General features: G+C 58.4%; 1 protein-coding gene across 3 annotated transcripts; it reads right to left on the reverse strand.

Moving 5' to 3' along the window:
- Positions 1-71: 71 nt before the first annotated feature.
- RAC2 (Rac family small GTPase 2) lies at positions 72-16861 on the reverse strand. Of its 3 annotated transcripts, none has more exons than XM_060025608.1 (7): positions 16717-16861; positions 14335-14406; positions 7455-7572; positions 6681-6743; positions 6186-6345; positions 2830-2962; positions 72-2212 (listed from the first exon to the last, which is right to left on the reverse strand). In XM_060025608.1, the coding sequence occupies exons 1-6, from the start codon at positions 16749-16751 to the stop codon at positions 2832-2834; spliced, it is 579 nt and encodes a 192-aa protein (XP_059881591.1). In that variant the 5' UTR covers positions 16752-16861; the 3' UTR covers positions 72-2212; positions 2830-2831. The 3 variants fall into 3 exon arrangements, with proteins under 3 accessions (XP_059881591.1, XP_059881592.1, XP_059881593.1); XM_060025609.1 differs by having other exon boundaries at positions 16738-16860; XM_060025610.2 differs by lacking the exon at positions 72-2212 and adding an exon at positions 5840-5843 and having other exon boundaries at positions 2835-2962.
- Between the last annotated feature and the right edge of the window lie 1505 nt (positions 16862-18366).

Here is an 18366-nt window from a genome sequence, read left to right on the forward strand (position 1 = left end):
CTAGGAGAATTAAATGAGCTCATATGTGCCGGGTGAAACCACACAATGGTGAGAGGATTTATTTCCTGACTTTATTATTGGTATAAAACAAGGACTGCATCCACTGGGGTAGGCTCAGGGGAAGAGGCACGTGGCAGAGGAGGTGTAAGCGCAGGACGAGCGAGGGAGGTGGGGTGCAGCCAGGCCTTGGGGCCACCAGGATGGTCCTGAATTTCTCTTGAGGCCCCGGAAGAGCAGGAAACAGAAAGAGGCTCTCCTCGACTCCGGCCCACCGGAAGGCGCTTCTCAGGGCTTTTAAACGTTGGATGTTTTAGGGTGTGAGTTCTGACACATACATGTCTGTATCTGTGTCATGTGTTGGGGGGTGGGGCAGGGGTGTTAGTGGTTTTTTGGTTTGTTTCAGAGAAGTCACTTGAAAAGCATAACGACCTTGTCTGAGCTGAAACTAAAAAAGGCCACGGGATTTCCCCCCTGCACCCCATCCCTTTCAAGAGGGTTGGGCTCTCAGGAGGCCAGTGAGCTGAGATCTTGCATCAGAACTTCAGGACTTACGAGGGGCAGTGGAAGTGGCCGGGAGCCTGGAAGAGCAGAAAATGAAACCCAGATCATTTCACTGGCTGGGAATTGGGGGAACTTCTGTGTCGTCAGGGACGGGGTCTTATATCTCTTTTTTTTAAACCTTTATTTTAGAGTGTCAGCCCCTGAGGGCAAGAACTTGGGTGTACCGCTGGACCACAGAACAATGCCTGGCACAGAGTAGGTGTTCAGTGAATTCGTGTTGAATGGATGGATGACATTTAGATAGAGAAGCACAGTTGTCCGCAGGATTGGAAAGTCTGGCATTTGTGAATTAGCAAACACTGAGGTGGGACTGGCTCCATCCTGTACCTTGGCGCGTTAGGGATGAGCTTCGTAAATCCTTACAGCAGCCCCATCTCTCTTTTAAAGAAACTTGCCTGTGTTTTGTGCCTGCTGGGCCCGGCACTGCTTCCTTACACTGTTGGGACACTTTCCTGGGACCTCCAATAGTGGAGACTAGGGGTTTCTGGCTGCTCGACACCCATATTCCCCAATTCTGGCAAAACTCTCAGTCTCCCTTTGAGAACCAACCCCTCCCTCCACTCTAGTGGGTATGGTTTTGAAAGGGCTGCCTCCGCTCCATGCTCTCGTGTGGCATGTAGTCCAGGCTTGACCAATCAGAACACAGCATTCTCCTGACAAATGTGATTGGTTGAAAAGACCTGAGCTGGTCCAATCAGAGTAAACCTTAATTAGAACTTTGCCGGGGGCAGACACTTGCTCTTTTTTGCTGAACTGGAAACGGGAAGGATGAAGCCCTTGAGAGTCACCTGCCTAAGAATGAATCAGACATCAGAAGGTACAGGAAAGTGAGCTCTGATGACATCATTTGAGTCCCCTTGATCAAGCTGCACCTGAAGTCATGATATTTCCAAACTTGAATCAGTAAATTTATTTTCTGCTTAAGCAGGTTGAATTGGGTTCCTAGTTGCAATGACAGAAATCCCGACTGGCAGGGTCTGCAAGTTTTAAGACTGTCACAGGTAAATGCAGCTCAGGATCCTGTGAGTGGAGCAGAAAGACTTGAGAGGTGGCAGGAGTCAGCAGGACCCAGCCTTTTGATTGGCTGGGCAGGTGCCCAGAGAGATTTAGAAAATCTGAATGTTTTGTGTTGTCCCCAAAAGGAGCACTAAGACCAGAAGAGCAAACTTCTCAGACACTTAATTTAGCTTCAGTAGGAGAACCTCAGACAAGCAAGACCATCAATATTGGAGTAGACTGCCTCACGGGAGAGCAAGAGACCCGTCCCTGAAGGTATATAAGTGGTGGCCGGCAACCATCTGGCCCGAAGTTTCCAGAGGGGATTCAGGCTTTGGGAGGGAGGAGTAAACAGGTAGATGATGCCACGTGGGGCATCTGACCACAGCAACACAGGGGTGGCTTATCGGTCCTGGGGCTCCCCTCTGGCCCCTGGGAAGGCAGGAGCATGAGGGGATGGGGACGCAGCACCTACAAGTGCACACTCTTCCCCGGGGGGGACTCCAGCACAGAGAAGATGATGAGCCAAGCTCTGCAGCCGTCTTGCTAAGAAACGCCACAGGAAGGGGACAGCATGGCCAGCGGGGATGTCCTGGGGCTTTGGGTGGGGGCCCCGGAGGGTCAGAACCATCTGGCTGGGAGGGCTGGGTGTGTCCTGGAAAGGAGACAGGCAGTGGGTGAGAATTGGGGGCCAAACAGAATCCACAGCCCGCTCCCGGCTCTCCTGGCTCACGGCTCATTCCAGCTCCCAGCTTTTGCTCAAGGTTGGCCAAGTCCTCTCCGTCCTTCTTGTCCCACCCATCCTGGAAGCCTTGTGGGTGCCTCCAACCCCTACCCATCCCTCTTCTGCCCCAGTAGCCTCATAACTCAGTCTGTCCTACCTCCACCCCTATATGTGGGTGTCAGGTCTCCCCGGCTCAAGCGGCCTCTTCCAAGGGGTAGGGGCTGAGGTATCTTTCTGCCGTGATCCTCCCCACCCTGCTGCAGGGACGGCAGAGGGGCAGCTCAGTGACACCACGCCTTGCCTCAGGTTACCTGGCATTTTCTGACACTTTGAACCTTCCTTCTGGGAATTGGGCTCACAGAGCAGGACCGGCTCAGGCAAATGGGCAACCTGAAGCCCCTTTGATGGTCCCTCTTCTGTCCCAGCCTAAATGCCACTCCCGATGAAACCTAGGGCCACCGAACAGTGGCTGGACGCCTCCCTCCCAGCCAGAGCCTGCTGTGTGTGTGGCGGCGGGGGGCGTGGGGAGGGGAGGGAGGGGCTCTTACCCCTAGAGGATGCTGCAGGGCCGCTTCTGTGGCCGCGTGGGCTGGGGGCACAGGACGGCCCGGATCGCCTCATCAAAGACGGTTTTCAGGCCTCTCTGGGTGAGGGCTGAGCACTCCAGGTATTTCACTGAGTCTAGGTTAGGGCAGCAAGAGGGTAGAGGCCTAGGTCAGGGCTGGGCAAAACCCCGTCCCAAGCCATGCAACTGCACTGGCTGTGGCGGCCACCTGGGCTGTGTCACTCAGAGCAGGGCATTTACCCCTCTGTGCCTCAGTCTCCTCATGTCGGAAAGGGGGAGTTTTACTCAGAGGGAGAGATTAAGACCCCCCCACGAGAGCAGGTCTGTGTCTTTCTTGAACACAAAAGCCCTTAATTTAAGGAAGGATACCTTCCTGGCAAGAAAGGGGCTCAAGCTACGGTGACCAAATTTCTCGGCGCCTCACTTTCTTCTAGAAAATTCCCAATGCCTGCCTCCGTCTTCCCCCGGGAGGCCTGAGGAACCCGTGGCCCGCTCACTAGGACATTCCAAATGTCATCTAACCAGTCCTTCGCATCTCCCCACTTTACAGTTGAGAAAACTGAGGCTCAGAAAAGTCACTTATCCAAAGTCACACACTAGACATTTCCCCTCTGCCAGGGGCAGCTGGGGGCCCTCAGCAAGAGGAATGGGAACTGGGGAGCACCCATTCCCCCATGAGGGGACCAGCCTTCTCCCACGTGACCACTCAGGGCTGGAGCACGGAGCACAGACAGTGAGGAAGGTAGGCTGAGCCCCACTCCCAGGGGCAGTGTTCTGTGACGTTCTGGAAGGAACCTGTGAGAGCTCCTGTGTCCATTACAACCCAAGCAGTCTCCCTGAAGTGAGCAACTGAAAACAGAGAAGGAGAGGGGCAGGAAGGGGGAACTTTGCTCTTCCGTGGGGGGAAGAAGCAGACCAACGCTGACCAGCACCTGCTCCCTGCCAGGCACTGAGCTGGGCGCTTCCGACAACCCTGTGAAGAAATTCTGTGAGTCCCCGCTTCCCAGGTGAGGAATCAGGCCCAGAGAGTGGATGCCCCGGGGCCAGAGACACACAGCTGCCAGAGGGGAGCCAAGATCTCAGGAGGGGCAGCCCAGGGACGAGGGAAAGAAAGTGTGGGGCAAGGACAAGGACACCAAGGCTCAGAGAGGATGCCACTTGTCCTGAGTCACATGCTGGATGTCTCCCTTGCACGTGGGAGCATTGTCCCACCAGGGAGCACAGGCAGTGGTCCCAGGGCTCGGCTGGCAGGTACGGAGCACCCCGAGTTGGGTCTGGGAGTCTCGTCACCATAACCCTCTGTGCCCAGAAGGGTGTCACTGGGCATTTGGCCACTGTCTCCCTGCAAGGGACCGTAGCCAGTGTCCACTTCTTTCTTCCACACCTTCCAGCTGCGTCCTCCCTGGCACCTGCCACCCTCCTGCTTCCTGGATCAGTGGTGTCTAGAGAAAGGGTCCTGAGGAGAGGCCTGGCCACTCCAGGACCTCAGCCTGTCCCCCTTCTCTGCTCCCCAGTCGCCCACCTGTGGGGGCAGCAGACCGCCCTGATCATGACTGGGGGAGCCACGCAGCCCGGATTCGAGTCTCGGCCGTGGCACATCCCGGCTGGGTGGCCTCGAGCTAGTGACTTCTCCCTGAGCCTCAGTTTTCCTCCTCTGTAAAGTGGGACGATGACAGTCCCTCCTTCATAGTTGCTATGACGATGAAGCAGGAGAATGCGCCGGCCCAGCACCCAGGAAGCGCCCAATCCTGTGATTAGCAGCTGGGATCAGAGCTGCCCCACAACGCGTCACCCGGGACTGGTGGGCAGAGGCAGCTGCTGTCCTCATTAGCCTGCAGGCCCCCCAGGTCTCCCCCTTGGCCTGGGCTTGTCCGAGGCAAGTTCAGAGTCATTAGTCACTGCCCCTGGCCACCCCCAGCTGGTATTGGCTCCAAGAGGATTGGCTAGAGGCCAAGGCAGGAACCCCAACTCATCTCCTCATGAAGGAGAAAGGAACTTTAGGGAGTGTATAGGCTGGCTAGTACGGATGGGGAAACTGAGGTCCAGAGAGGGGGAGCCACTGGCCCAAAGTCACACAGACAGTCATTGCCAGGACCAGAATCCAGGCTTCCAGGCCCCATCTCATCCGAAAGCTTGTGCTTTAAGAAGGACGGGGTCAGACACAGGCTGGAGAGTCACTGTCTTGGGTGGAAGGAGTCCGGGGGGACAGGCTGTTCAAAGAAGAGAAGGCAGGGGTGCAATCCCCAATATTCGTGAGGAAAGACCAGAGGGCCTGAGAGCCAGAGCCCCTAGGATGGGACAAAGGACCCAGGGTTTAAGTGGCAGCGGAGGCCCCTGGGAAAGACGGCCATGTCACTGGGCTAGTCACATGAAGGAGGGGGTGATGGCTGTGGTTTCTCTTCCTGTGAAGAGATGTGAGTCCCCAGGGCCCTCCCAGTTCCGGCGGAAGGAAGAGTGGTAGGGCTGAGGGAGGGATGGGTTGCAGCAGGCCCCACCAGTTCAGGGGCCAAACCCTGGGTCTGCCGGACCCTGTGGTGAGCAGAGCACCCTGGGCAGCTGGGCCACTTCTCATAGTGGCCAAACCCCACTGGTGGTCCCAGGCTCTTGGGCAAGTACCCTGTCCCCAGGCAAAGGACAGCAGACCTGGACGCCACGGAAGAGGCCAGACCCATCGGTCATCACCTCCCTAGTGCAGGCAGCCCTGAGCCACCACGAGGAGGCCCCCAAGCCATCGGTTTGTGGTCCTGTGTTCAAATCCTGGTTCTGCCACCTACCAGCTGCGTGACCCTGAGAAGTCACTTCTCTGGCCCAGTGGCCGGGAGGCAAAGAGGAGTTGGGCTGAGAAGCCAGGAGGGTGAGGAATGGGGGGTGAGAAGGATGCAGAGGGAAAGACGTCACCCTTCAAACTCAAGCAGAAGCACCACCTCCAGGAAGCCTTCCCGGAAAACCCAAGCTTGACTTGGCTGCTCGTCCTCTGAGAAACCACGGCACACCCCCCTCCATCCCTGCTTCTGTCTGTCCAAATGCACTTATTTCGATGTCTGTTTATGGATTATACTAATATTATAATAACAATTAACACAAAGTGCTTCCCACGTGCAGTGCTGCTCTAGGAGCTCACGGGCGTGAATTCATTTAATCCTCCCAACCACCCAGCACTACGACTGTTGCCATGGTTCACGGAGGAGGAAACATAGGCCCAGAGAGGCTAAGTGACTCGTCCAGGGTCACACAGCTAGTACACGGCACACCCAGGGTGGAATCGCACAGCCTGGCCCTGGAAGCTATGTTTCCAATCCCCCTGCACCCAGCTCCCCTGTCTGAGCCCGAGCCCTGTACCGATCTCCTTGGCCAGCGCCAGGCCCTGCGGGTAAGTAATGGGCGCCAGCTTCTTCTCCTTCAGCTTCTCGATGGTGTCCTTGTCGTCCCGCAAGTCCAGCTTGGTGCCCACCAGGATGATGGGCGTGCTGGGGCAGTGATGCCGCACCTCCGGGAACCACTGGGCCGGTGGGTGGGGGCAGGAGGTTGTGCAGGGGGTAGGCGGAGAAGAGGGGCACCAAGCCGGGAGGAGATAATAGGGAGTCATGAGGGTGTGTGGGGAGGAGAGAGGACAGGTTAGAGAGTAAAGCTAACTATCACAGCCCGCTCTGAGACCCCGTCTGAGTCTCACCCCCAGTCCCCCCCGCCAGCCCTGGGTGGCACTAGGGACCCTCTCTGCCCACATCCTCTGCTGCCCCAGAGGCAGGCCAAAGTCAGCGGTCCCTCCCTCCCGTGCTCCCCTCCCTCAGGGTCACCTGCCCCATCCCCCCAAGACCCCCGCTCCATCCCGCTCACCTTGGCCCGGACATTCTCATAGGAGGCTGGGCTGACAAGGGAGAAGCAGATGAGGAAGACGTCCTGGGAGGTCAGACAAGGGTTACTCGTGAGGGGAGGCCTGGAGGCATCCCACCTGGGCTCTCCCACACCTGGGCAGCCACTGAGGGCTGGAGCGCCCAGGGGATGCTGGGCGCTTAGGACTCGGCAGAGCAGGGATTCCCTTCCCACCTCTACACCAGGCTGCTGCTTGTTTATCCAACACTTCCTAACGGCCCGAGCCTGTTCTAAGTGGCTAATCTTCACACAACACTGTAGCGGTGCTGCTGCTACCCCATTCCACAGATGGGGAAAGTGAGGTTTACAAGGATTAAAGCATTTGCCATCTGGAACTCCAGAATCCATGCTCCTCACCAGGCACTCACTACCTACCCCCCACCTGCCGTCTGGTCACCAGCCCCAGCGCTTTCCTTGCCACCCTGGAGACAGAGCCCAGCAGCCACACAGCCACCTGCAGATGTGCCCCCATCACTCCTCCCCTCCCCTAGCACCCCCAGAGCCGGCCATCCTGAGCTCCCATTGGTCCAGAGTCTGCCTGCCCCGCCCACTGAGAACCAGGTGGTGCAGCAGCCCAAGAGGCAGAGGGGCTGGGAAGACAGAGGGCACGGTAATGACAGGGGCCTGATGGAGGGCGGGGACTCCTCGAGCTGGGCCTTAAGGGGAGGGTCAGGGTTCAGCAGGCAGAGGCAACCGGGATGCAAAGCCCAGGACCACGAGGAGGGCTGGGCAGCATACCGTCTGCGGGTAGGAGAGCGGCCGGAGGCGGTCGTAGTCCTCCTGCCCTGCCGTGTCCCACAGCCCCAGGTTCACGGGCTTGCTGTCCACCATCACGTTGGCTGAATAGTTGTCGAACCTGTGGGAACAGGTAAGATAGAAGGGCCAGTCTCCAGCCCCAGAGTCTAGGGACTTGCAGTCCATGGTTCCATGGCAGAGGCCAAGACCCAGAGAGGGGCTACAACAGGACCAAAGTCACAAAGCTCTATGCAGTTGGGTTTTATTTTTTATTTTTCTTAAATACTGATCTATTACATAAGAAATTTTAAACGCAGGTAAGCATAAAGAGGAAAACATTGTCTCTACTGTTTTTCTGCCCTTAACTACCCTTTGGAGAGACGATTTTTCAAGGCTGCATAACATTCTCTCCAAGGCATGATCAGAATAAACGTTACCCACCTCCTAGGCTGGACGCTGCGGCTGGTCACCCAATATTTGCTGAATGAGTGTTCATTCCCATCTTAGGTTGGGTCCCCCCAGAAGCAAACCCCGAGATGAGGGAGTGGCACCAGTGGTTTATTTGGGAAGTGACTCCAGGCAGCCGAGGGGAAGGGACAGCAGCTGTTGAGCTGTTACTGCGCGGGAACTGGGGCTCCGTCTGGCTGGGGCCACTGAGCTCAGGGCATCCCCCAGAGGAGGCAGGGAGCTGGGGTATTTAACCACCTTCTCCATCTCTCATTGGCAGAGGGAAGTCCTTGGGTGTTAAGTCCTTGGGTGTTAATTCCAGCCCATCCCTAGTGCACACCAAAAACAGCTACTGGAGATTTCAGGAAATGCCACTGGCACACACTGGAAAGGCACATGTTGAAGGAATAGGGTGGGGCAGAGGCTAAAATCTCCCTGCCAACACCAGAGAGGCCTCCAGGGCAATCGCACAAGCTCGCACTGTGGGGAAACGTCCCAGACACCTCCCTCCCTGTCCCCGACCTGGAAAGAGCTTGTCGTCCCCTCTCTCAGGCAACTGCTTTGCCTTGACTATGAACTGGTTTTAGTGTGTCTCTGTCCCGCCATGGGCTGTGGGCTCCGTGAGGGCGGGGCCCATGTCAATTTCATCTCTGAAGACTCAGGACTGGCACCTTGTGAGTGTAGGTGGAACAGAGTTAAACCAAACTGAACTGAAGCCCTTGGGATGCCACCCCCTCCACAAAGCCCTCCCAGAGCACTGCTCAGTGACAGGCTGTAGAAGCCGTAATGCTTCAGAGCAACTCCAAAGACAGCTGTCCTGTGACAGGCAACACCCCCCCCAAAAAAGTGGGTAACCTGACATGTTTAACACCCCATGCTTGTCCAGCCTTAAGTTCCGCAGATGGCCCTGCTCCCTCCTGCCTGGAAAGTTCCTGCAAACGTCCCTCCCCTGGCTCCCCACTCTTCTTCTTTCCTGGTGCTGGGCTGACTCTTACTCATCCTCCCTCCAGTCCCATTTCAAGGTCACCTCCAGGAAGCCTTTCGCGAGCCCCAGCCAGGTCGGGGCCCCCACCCCGTCCCAACTCAGTAATCTGTGGTGAACTTAGCACCCAAACAGCAGACATCAAGCCTGGCTTGTTCCTCACTGCACCAAGGCCAGCATCGCACTTGGCACATAGTAGGTGCCCTGTGGACCTACTCTTGGTACCACCCATACCATAGTGGGATTTCAGGCGGAAGGCACTGTTCAGGGAGACATCGCTGGGCATGATGGGGAAAGAAGTGCCCATGCTTTCTTCGGCTGCTGCCAGAAACACTCCTTTGGGATGAGCTTAGGATGCAGGGACACTCTTTCCTTTACTGTCCAATCTGAAATTCTGACACCAAAAAACCCCCAAGATTCCTTGAGCCAAAGGCATCTGTCTTCTCTGAGCCAACTCCAGGGTCTCAGGGGCCGTGGCAACGGGGAAAGAGCTGGTTCCTGGGACTTGTAGCAGCACCAAACACCTGCTCCGGGGCTGGTCAGAGGGTTAGAGACCTTCATACATTAGGTCTTGAAGTCCCAAGTGACCCAAGATAAAAGAACCTCAAGTTCTTGCCATTAGACAGTTGAGGAAACCAAGAGGTCAAATAACTCTTCCAAGGCCAACCAGCTCACAAGCGTAGGAGCTGGGATTTGAACCTGGCTCCCTCTGTACACTATTTGTGAGCGAGAGAGTGGACAGATGCACTGCAGGAGGGTTGATTCGCCCCGGGATGGCCACCCAGAGGTGGGAGGGAACAGTAAGTTCCTTGTGAAGCCTTGTCCTGGTTGTGTGACCCTGGGTGAGTAACCCAGCTTCTCCGAGCCTCACTTTCTTCCTTGTGAAAAAAGCCCTATCTCGTGGGGCCATTAGGAAGATCCAGGGACAGAGGATATTCAAGCCACCTCACGGGAAGATGCCGAGGAGCTGAACAGTCTCACCCTTCAACGTCACCGGCCCCCCACAGAGGACCAGCTGCCAGACCCTGAGGGATCACTGCAGGGACAAAATGATCCACAGCCCCCGGGGTCCCCTACTTCAGAGACCCGCAGGGAGCCAGGACCAGAGGAGCCTTAGACCACCACTGCGGCCAACCCTCACTCCCATTTACCAGATGAGGAAACCGAGGCTCACAGACAGGAAGGGACTTGCCCAAGAGCTCGCAGTCAGTTGGGGGCAGAGCCAGAACTAGATCCTGTTACCCAATTCAGAAAAGCTCATGGCGTAAGAGTCACTGCGACTTCATGGCTGGAGACTCAGCGGAGTCTGAGCTGGGGTCTGGGGGCTGACTGGGAGCCGTGGAGAGGGCAGGGAGCTCACGCTGGCTGGGCACCTAGGGGTGCCACGTGCTGTTCCAGGCCCTTCATACTTAGATCGTTTCAGTGAGCCCAGGAAGTGGATTCTACCGTGGTGCCCCTTTAACACAGCAGGAAACTGAGTCAAAGCCCGAGAGTGACCTGCCCATGGTCACACGGCTGGAGTGCTTTCACCCAGAGTCTGTGTGGCTTCTTTCTGCACCCCCAGGGCTGCAGGCCCGGCCCTGACCCCAGCATGGAGTGGAGGAGGGGTATGGGGGGCAGGTGAAAGGGGGCTCAGCGCCGGGCATCACCTGACCACCACCCAAGCTTCCAGGGGAAAGAAGGTGGACTCACAGAACACAGAGACCACAGGGCATGCATGGCTGTGACCTGGGGACCAGGGAGGATTGATAGGTCAGGTGGGGCATGGACCACTGCTGGATTCGGGGCGTGGTCCTCCAGGCAACGGGGAGCCAGCGAGGGGCTTCACCAGGCAGGGCTTACATGATCAGCTTTGCATTTGGAAAAGGCCCTCTTGGCCACTGGGTGGAAAAGTCTTGGAGAAGGGTCAGAGGGGAAGCTGGGAGACGGAGCCACCGGTGAGAGAGGTGGGCGGTTGGAGGAGATGGGGGAGCGGAGAGGTGTCCCAGGTGGGATGCAAGGGGACAGAGGGCGTGTATGAGCAGTGGGGAGGCTTGAGGCAGCAGGACACAGTGAGGGAATAACTCGCTCGGTGGCAAGAGCATGGGGCGAGGGGGAGGTGCGAGGCCAGGCTGGAAAGCTTGGTACGTCCACTAGGGAGGCCGCACGTCATCCTGTCCTTGGGAATCTGGGCTGGATTACAAAGGAAGGTGAAAACCAAGTACTGGCCCCTCCGACCTAAATTAACCACCTGTGTTCTTCCTTCCCAGAGACAAGCCCCCACAGAGCTGAGCCCCCTGCTGGTTTGAGTTCCAGCACCTTCTCAGGACAGGCTGGAACATGCCCTCCCTGCCTGCCAGGCTGGCCCTGTCACTACGGAGCACCAGCCACGTGCTCATCTCTGTTCTAGAAGCTCTAGTGCCGCGGTCCCCAACCTTTTTGGCACCACGTCTTCTTTCATGGAAGACAATTTTTCCACGGAACGTGCGAGGTGGGGGCGGGGGGGGGAAGAGGGGAGGGGGGGGTGCTGGTCCAGGCGGTAATACGAGCGATGGGAGCCGCAGATGAAGCTTCGCTCGCTCACCTGCTACTGTGCTGCCGGGTTCCTGACAGGCCGTGGCCCAGAGGTTGGGGACCCCTGGTCTAGTGAACTAGACAGACCAGGGCCCTAATGGAGCTTCCGTCCCAGCAGGAGAAGTCAGATGGGGAAGGGCTGCGAAGAATGTCAAGCAGGGTGGAGAGATGGAAGGGGCCTGGGCGGAGGGAGGGGCTGCTTTAGACAGTGTGTCAGGGAGGGGATACCTCGGCCAGGAACTGAGTGATGGAAGTGGTGAGTGCAGAAGCCTGGGGGAGGCTGGCGTGTCTGGTCTCCGAGCACCAGAATGGAGTAAGAGGTGGGTTTTAAGGGAGGAATTTAGGCTCCATCTAATTTTCGCTTTTGAAAGCTCACCTGGGCTTCCGTTTGAGAATGATCAAAAGCAGAGGGGAAAGGGGAGAACCCCTAGGTCACAGGTACCTGAGAGCAGGGTCTTCCTGCCTTATCTTTGTATCCCCAACCCCCAGCACAGGGCCATCCACAGAGCAGGCTTCGGTCTCCCCATCTGTGAGACAGGGCTTTGACCCTGAGCTCTTATCCCCCAACCCGCAGGCAGCAAGTTCAGCTCAGCTCTCTCGCTTATCTGATCTGGTCCACTGGCACCTGCCTCTGGCCCCAGCAAACCCTACCACCCCCAGCCCCAGAGCTCTCTTGACCTCTGTCTCTGTGCCAGAGATCTCAGGCTACCTGTTTTGCCCAACTCTGCTCTCCCCAGCTGTCCCCACCCTCCACTGTCAAGGGCTCAGGGTGGCTTATTTTCCCCTCCCTGTCACAGGGGTGCGAGCACTGTAGCAGGAGCCCCTCTGGGGTCTTGTCCAGAGCCGAGTAACTCCACATGGAAGACAAAGATGGTGGGATGCAGGCCTGGCTACACACCTGGCAGGTCCAGCACAAAATGAAAATGCAGGGACCCTTGTTCAAACATTAAGAATTTCAGGATGGGGCATCTGAGCATTAAACCGAGTGCAGGGCCCCCCCGAGTGTGTGTCTGCCTAGGCGGCTCACCCAGGAGCCGGCCCTGCTCTCTGACCCAAGCCCTGAGTCCTGGGAAGGTAAACCTTGTCTGGTCCATTCTGTCTGTCCTTCCACAAGGTTGTCCAGGACCACCGAATCCACTCGGGGCCACCAGGGGCCAGTCTCTCCGGGCTGCTGAGCGCAATTGGCCCTACCTTGGTCTCTGCTGGTCCCACCATCTTGCACCAGAGAACTCGCCTCCCACCTCCCTGCATGGGGAAGGCCCCCGGGGCAATGAGCTTGGCATGTCCCAGCCCTGCCCCTCCTCTTAAAGAAAGGGAAAACTGAGGCTCACCGAGGGGAAGCGATTGGTCTAAGATCTTCGAGCAGGTGGGCCCTCCAGCCCAGCTGCAACAGGCAGACAGGACACAGGTAGCGCCAGCACCGTCCTGGGGAGACTGCCCTCCCCGATTCTGCACCTGCCTTCCCGCTCAGGGCTAGAGCCAGCCCTCCCTCAGCGCCAGAAGGCATTGGGTGATTGGTGGTGAGCGAGCAGGTGAGGGCCGACGAGGAGAGGGGCACTGGCGCCATAGCGGGAGTTGCGAAATGAACCGGGGCAGAAATCAGTTTTCCAGGCTTCCTACCCAGGTTTCTCTGCGCTCTCCTCGCTGCCGTTCTCCTGCCCGGGCTGGGGTCCCTGAGGCAACTGGAGCCAGGGCCAGTGTCCCAGGGAGACATATCAGTAGAGGGAGCCCAGCCCACCTGGTGACCCTGGGGGACAGGCCCCTTAGCTGCTGTGAGCCTCAGTTTCCCCCGCAGGCACCCTGGGGCTAGAATAATAGCCACCTCCTCCCACGAGCATCGAATGAGATCACACGTGTGACGTTTCGTCCGGGGACCAGGACACAGTGGGCCCTTGATAGATGGTAGCAGTGATCCATCCTCCTAGGGCCTCTCCATGAAGTTCAATTCAGGTCGACTCAAAACAGATATATCGTGTCTAAGGCAATATGCAGACTGCACTGTGCGTAAGACACTCTCCTAAGACAACGGGGAGACCCAGAAAGGACTGGACGTGGCCCCCTGCCCTCCGTAGGCTCGTGATCACGGGAAAGATCAGACAAAAATCTCTCTGGGGAGTGAGAGACACTTTCAGGCTAGATCAGAAAGGCTTCCTGGGGGAGCAGACACTGGAGCTGGCCTGGAGGTCTTAGACATGTGGACGTGGGAAGGAAAAGCAGTCCAGGAAGAGGGAGCAGCTGGAGCAAAGGCCCTGAGGTGGAAATGCCCAGGGAGTGCTTGGTGACCAGGGGCGGGAAGCAGACGGGACAAGAAGCAAAGTACTGGGCTATGAAGCCAGAAAGGAAGGTGGGAGAAGGCCACACAGAGCCTTGGATGCTGTGCTATGGAGTTGGGGGGCTGTCCTGAGAGGGATGGGGCCACCGAGCATCGGTGAGAGGGGGCCAATGCTCCCCATTCACCCCACATACTCCTACATACCTGTGCATCAGGTGACAGCCCTGCCACCACATCCAACACGAGGGCAGGCCTCCAGGTGGCACTGCCCTCTCCCCTGGCACACACTGGGCCCTGATGTCTCTGATCTCCCGGTGTCGAGGCCCTCCACGACTCGCCCCAGCCCCTCTTCTACCCTGCTTTTGCTCACGCCAGCCCTCCGCATCTCCCCGCTGGAAGGCCACCTGCTCCCTGGCCACCCCGCGGCAGCCTCTCTCCCCTCTGGGAGCCCTCGGCACTCATCCCAGCGCTGGTTACTGCCTCCCCGGCTGAACCAGTGGGCAGCTCTGGCAGGCAGAGACTGGCTGGAGGCTGACTTTCAGGCTCACAGGATGTGCCTGAAAAGGGGGTGGGCTTGGTGATGCGTGTCTCCCCAGCCTCCGAGCGCCCCGCCCACGCACAGAACTCACACGGTGGGGATGTACTCTCCCGGGAAGGCGTTGGTGGTGTAGCTGATAAGCAGGCATGTCTTGCCCACGGCTCTGCAAGACAGGAAGTTCGAGGGGACAGTGGTCATGGGCCCTGCCCGAGACTCAGGGAGGTTTCTCAGCACCTGCCCAGTCCCCTAGCCCAGCCCTCAGAGAAGACCCAGGCCCACCCCTCTGGGCATCAGTGTCCCCGTCTGAGAATCCCTGTATCAGCATTCTCACACCTAAGAGTCATCTGGGGTTTTTGTTAAAGGACAGACTTCAAGTTCCTACCCTAGAGATTCTGAATCAGGGGTGTGGGCTGGATCTGGGAATTTGTATTGTAACAGGCTTCTCCAGGTGACAAGGATGTGAGACAGAGGGTTAAGAGCAGGGGGTCCCCAGGAGGCCCCTGGTACCTGCCCAGAGCTCTGCCATCACTCCCCTGGGATCCAGATCCCAGCTTCATCACCTGCCTAGTGGCAGCATGATCTTAGGCAAGTCACTTAACCTCCCTATGCCTCAGTTTCCCCATCCAGAAAATAGGGATAAGAATAGGGATAAGATGAGTTCATCTCATAGGATGGACCGAGAGGTAAATTAGACGAAGCCAGTAAAAGAACTGAGCACAGTCCTGGCACAGCGTAGCAGCAGCAAATACTGGGGAAAGCCTGACCCTCCTCTTTCCCTCCCACCTCACCATGGCTGTTAAGAGCATGGAGTTTAGGAATCAGAGAGACCAGGATTCAAATCACATGAGGTCTTGGGCAAATGACAACTTCTTTGAGCTTCAGTTTTCCCAACTGTAAAATGGGCCTAATATTAGGGTTGGTGGGAGGATAAAACAGAGGAGTGTGACTACCCCAGGGCCTGCACAGAGTAAGTACTAAGTTAGTAGTGATCGCCATTACTCGTGCAGTCTTCGCCCTCAGTCTGCTGGGCTGGGAGGGGGCAGGGGGCACAGATAGCCCTGGGCCTTCCCCTGCCCAACTTAGTTTCGTCACTTCCTGCTCGGAGGAGACCGGCTGCCCTCTTCTCCCCACCCCCTGCCCCGGGCCTGCCAACAAGGTGACTGGAACATTGCCCTTGGCTTCCGCCCTCCCCTTCTCAGATCAGATATAAAGCAGAAGTGAACAGGGCAGGACAGGCGGGCAGATAACGTGCATCAGAATCAGCAGAGGGCTGCCTGATAAACCAGCCCACCCCAGGCCGGGAAAATCGAGTCTCTTAAGGCCTCAGGCTGCCCCTCAGTAGGACGGGAGGGTTGGATAAGAGGCCTGCCCAGCCAGACCAGCGGGAACGTGTCGGGGTTGGACCTACAGAAAACCCCAGGCGGTACCTGCAGGCTGGACCCTAAGACAGTGCCGCTGGCAGGCACGAGAGACCGGCACATCAAAGCTGTCATTTTACAGATGAGGAAACTGAGGCCCATAGCGGGACATGACAACCTGAGGTCGCTGAGATGTAACAGCTGAGAAGTCGCCTCGGCTCAGCCTGGCCCACCCTGGCCCCCAGTCACGCCCCTCCCCCTTCCTCCTCCCCCCGCAGCTCTGTCTCTCACGCCCCTCCCCCTCCCTCCTCCTCCCGCAGCTGTCTCTCACGCCCCTCCCCCTCCCTCCTCCTCCCGCAGCTGTCTCTCACGCCCCTCCCCCTCCCTCCTCCTCCCGCAGCTCTGTCTCTCACGCCCCTCCCCTTCCTCCGCCTCCAGCAGCTCTGTCTCTCACGCCCCTCCCCTTCCTCCGCCTCCCGCAGCTCTGTCTCTCACGCCCCTCCCCCCTCTGCTCCTCACCCGCAGCCCCTGCGCAAGCTCCCAAGTTCCCCAGCCTCGAAAGCTGAGGCTCAGGAGGCCGGCTTCAGCGAACACACTTACGCGCAGGACAACCAGTCAAAATATCGCAAGGGGCCCCACATCAACCCTGCGGGCATGGGCCTCTCTCCAGATGGCCAAGCTGAGGTTCTGAGAGGTGCTGTGACTTGCCCAAGGCCACACAGCAGCGCAAGCCAGTGACTAGAGCCCAGGTCAGCCTGGGGACCCACCTCCCCCCACCCCAAGCCGGCATCCACAGAATCGAAGCCTGAGGGCCCATGGGAGACCAGCCTCAGCTCTCAGGGTGCAGGCGAGAGGCCCCAGGAACCCCCAACCCTAGTCCTGTACTCTCCACCAAGGCAGCTTCCGGGGTGAGGTGGGCAGACAGAGTGGAGCTGTCCTCAGCCCACCCCTGGGGTTCCCTCTGGGCCCTGGGAGAAGAAGGGAGCCGTTCCTCCGGCGGCCTCCCAGGGACCCCTCCATCTGCAGGGCAGGGGGCTTCCCCAGGGGCGCCAGGGTGGGGGGGGGCCAGGGCTACCCCGGGACGGAGCTGTCAGCAAGTCCAGCCGGGTACCTACCCATCTCCCACCACCACACACTTTATGGCCTGCATCGTGTCCGAGGCCTGGAGGGCAGTGGTGCTGACAGCTCAGGGCCCGGAGCGCTTCTGCAGACACAGGGGTATGGAGAGCTGGAGAGGTGCCCTGAGCAAGGAGCAGCAGCGGCGGGACAGGAGGCAGGAGGAAGCGGAAGGGGAACTTACCCAAGCTGCTGCCCCCACGGCCGTTTGCAGGAGGCGGAGCCTGCGGTCTGGCCGAATGGCTCAAGGGTGGGGTGGCCCTCAGGGGCTGGGCTGGGCCCCTGTCGGGCATCCCTGCTCCGGGACACCAGCAGGAGACCTGGGGACCCTCTGGGCTGGAGACTCACTTCCACGGGCAGGGCCAGAGCTGTTCTCCAAGAACCTGAGGCTCCTAAGAATGTAGTTCACCTCGGTTCTGGTCAATAAGCATTTAATGAGCACCTACTGTGTGCCAGGCACAGGATCGGGTACTGGTGAGTCTAGGATGTGAGCGGGAAGATACGGCTTCATCACAGGTGTCCATAAAACAAGGCAGGAAGTGATGGGGCCACGGAGGATTGACAGGGAGGGGACCTCAGAGTTACACAGAGGGCGAGCCAGGGCCTTCGAGGTGGCACTTGAAAGCTAGTGTCAGAGACAAGGCTCTCCAGAGGGGAAGACATGGGTGCTCCCCAAGCGGGGGCCATTGTGGGACCCCCTGAGTGCGAAACGATGGGAGAGATATGGGGGGGGATATGATGGGGCAGGAAGGGAGGTGGGGATCAGCTGACAGAGAAGGGGAAACGTCAAGGGAAGTGATGGGCAGTGCCCCACGCCAGCCAGGCCCGGTGCTGGAGGCAGCCCTGGGGGACCGGGCGCGCTGGCTCAGGAGCCGCGGCCCGTTTGAACGATGCTGAGACAGAAGGTCTTAGAAGCCAGTTGGTTCACTAGGATCGCCCAGCCTGAACTCAAACCCAGGGCCAGGTGACTCCAAACTCTTCTGTCACGCCGGCTGCTGTCTGGGGGACAAAGCCTGAGTTCTGCCGTGGGTGGGGAGGGCGAGTGCGCCCCCTCAGCCTCGAGGGGCCTCGGGATCGGAGCAGCAGTGGATCTCCGCAGCGGGCTTCATGTCCACTCTTCTCTGCCACCGCTCGCCATGCCCAGCACCCCTCCAGCTGCAGGGACAAGGGGCAGGAGGGGATGGGCAAAGCCACTCGTCACCCACCCCGGGTGGGTCACTCAGGTCAAACCAGGAAACCAGCCAGAGAATTTGGAGCGCCCGGTGCTGGGCAGCCAGCGCCACTCCCACTCTATCCCCCCCACCTCCCCCCCACCCCACCCCCGTCACTCCAGCACCTGGATCTGAACCTTCCCAGACCTTCCACACAAGTTACAGGGTTCCCAAAGACAGCTTCTGCCGAAAGGGAAATGCTACCTCCCCAAGAACCGGCTCCAAAAACTTGGCCAGCCAATGAGTAAAACCTGTCAACCGACTTCGACGTCTTCGCTCTGTGCTTTGCATGGGCTGAGCCAAGACAGTGGAAAGCACTTCACGGCGCCCAGCCGGGGTCAGGAAGGCCAAGCGTCCCCCCATGACCCAGCCTGGGCACCTCACAGGCCACCTAAGGACTTTGTCCTGACTACTCCCCCAAATCCACATTCTTTTCCC

The sequence above is a fragment of the Delphinus delphis genome, chromosome 11 (genome assembly GCF_949987515.2).
Source record: "Delphinus delphis chromosome 11, mDelDel1.2, whole genome shotgun sequence".
NCBI classification, from domain to species: Eukaryota; Metazoa; Chordata; class Mammalia; order Artiodactyla; family Delphinidae; genus Delphinus; species Delphinus delphis.

Coding starts and splice junctions, on each gene's coding strand:
- RAC2 (XM_060025608.1), bottom strand. CDS start 16,751: ATGCAGGCCATAAAGTGTGTGGTGGTGGGAGATGG. Junction 14,407..16,716: donor TGTGTGGTGGTGGGAGATGG/GTAGGTACCCGG, acceptor CCTGTCTTGCAG/AGCCGTGGGCAAGACATGCC. Junction 7,573..14,334: donor GGAGAGTACATCCCCACCGT/GTGAGTTCTGTG, acceptor CTGTTCCCACAG/GTTCGACAACTATTCAGCCA.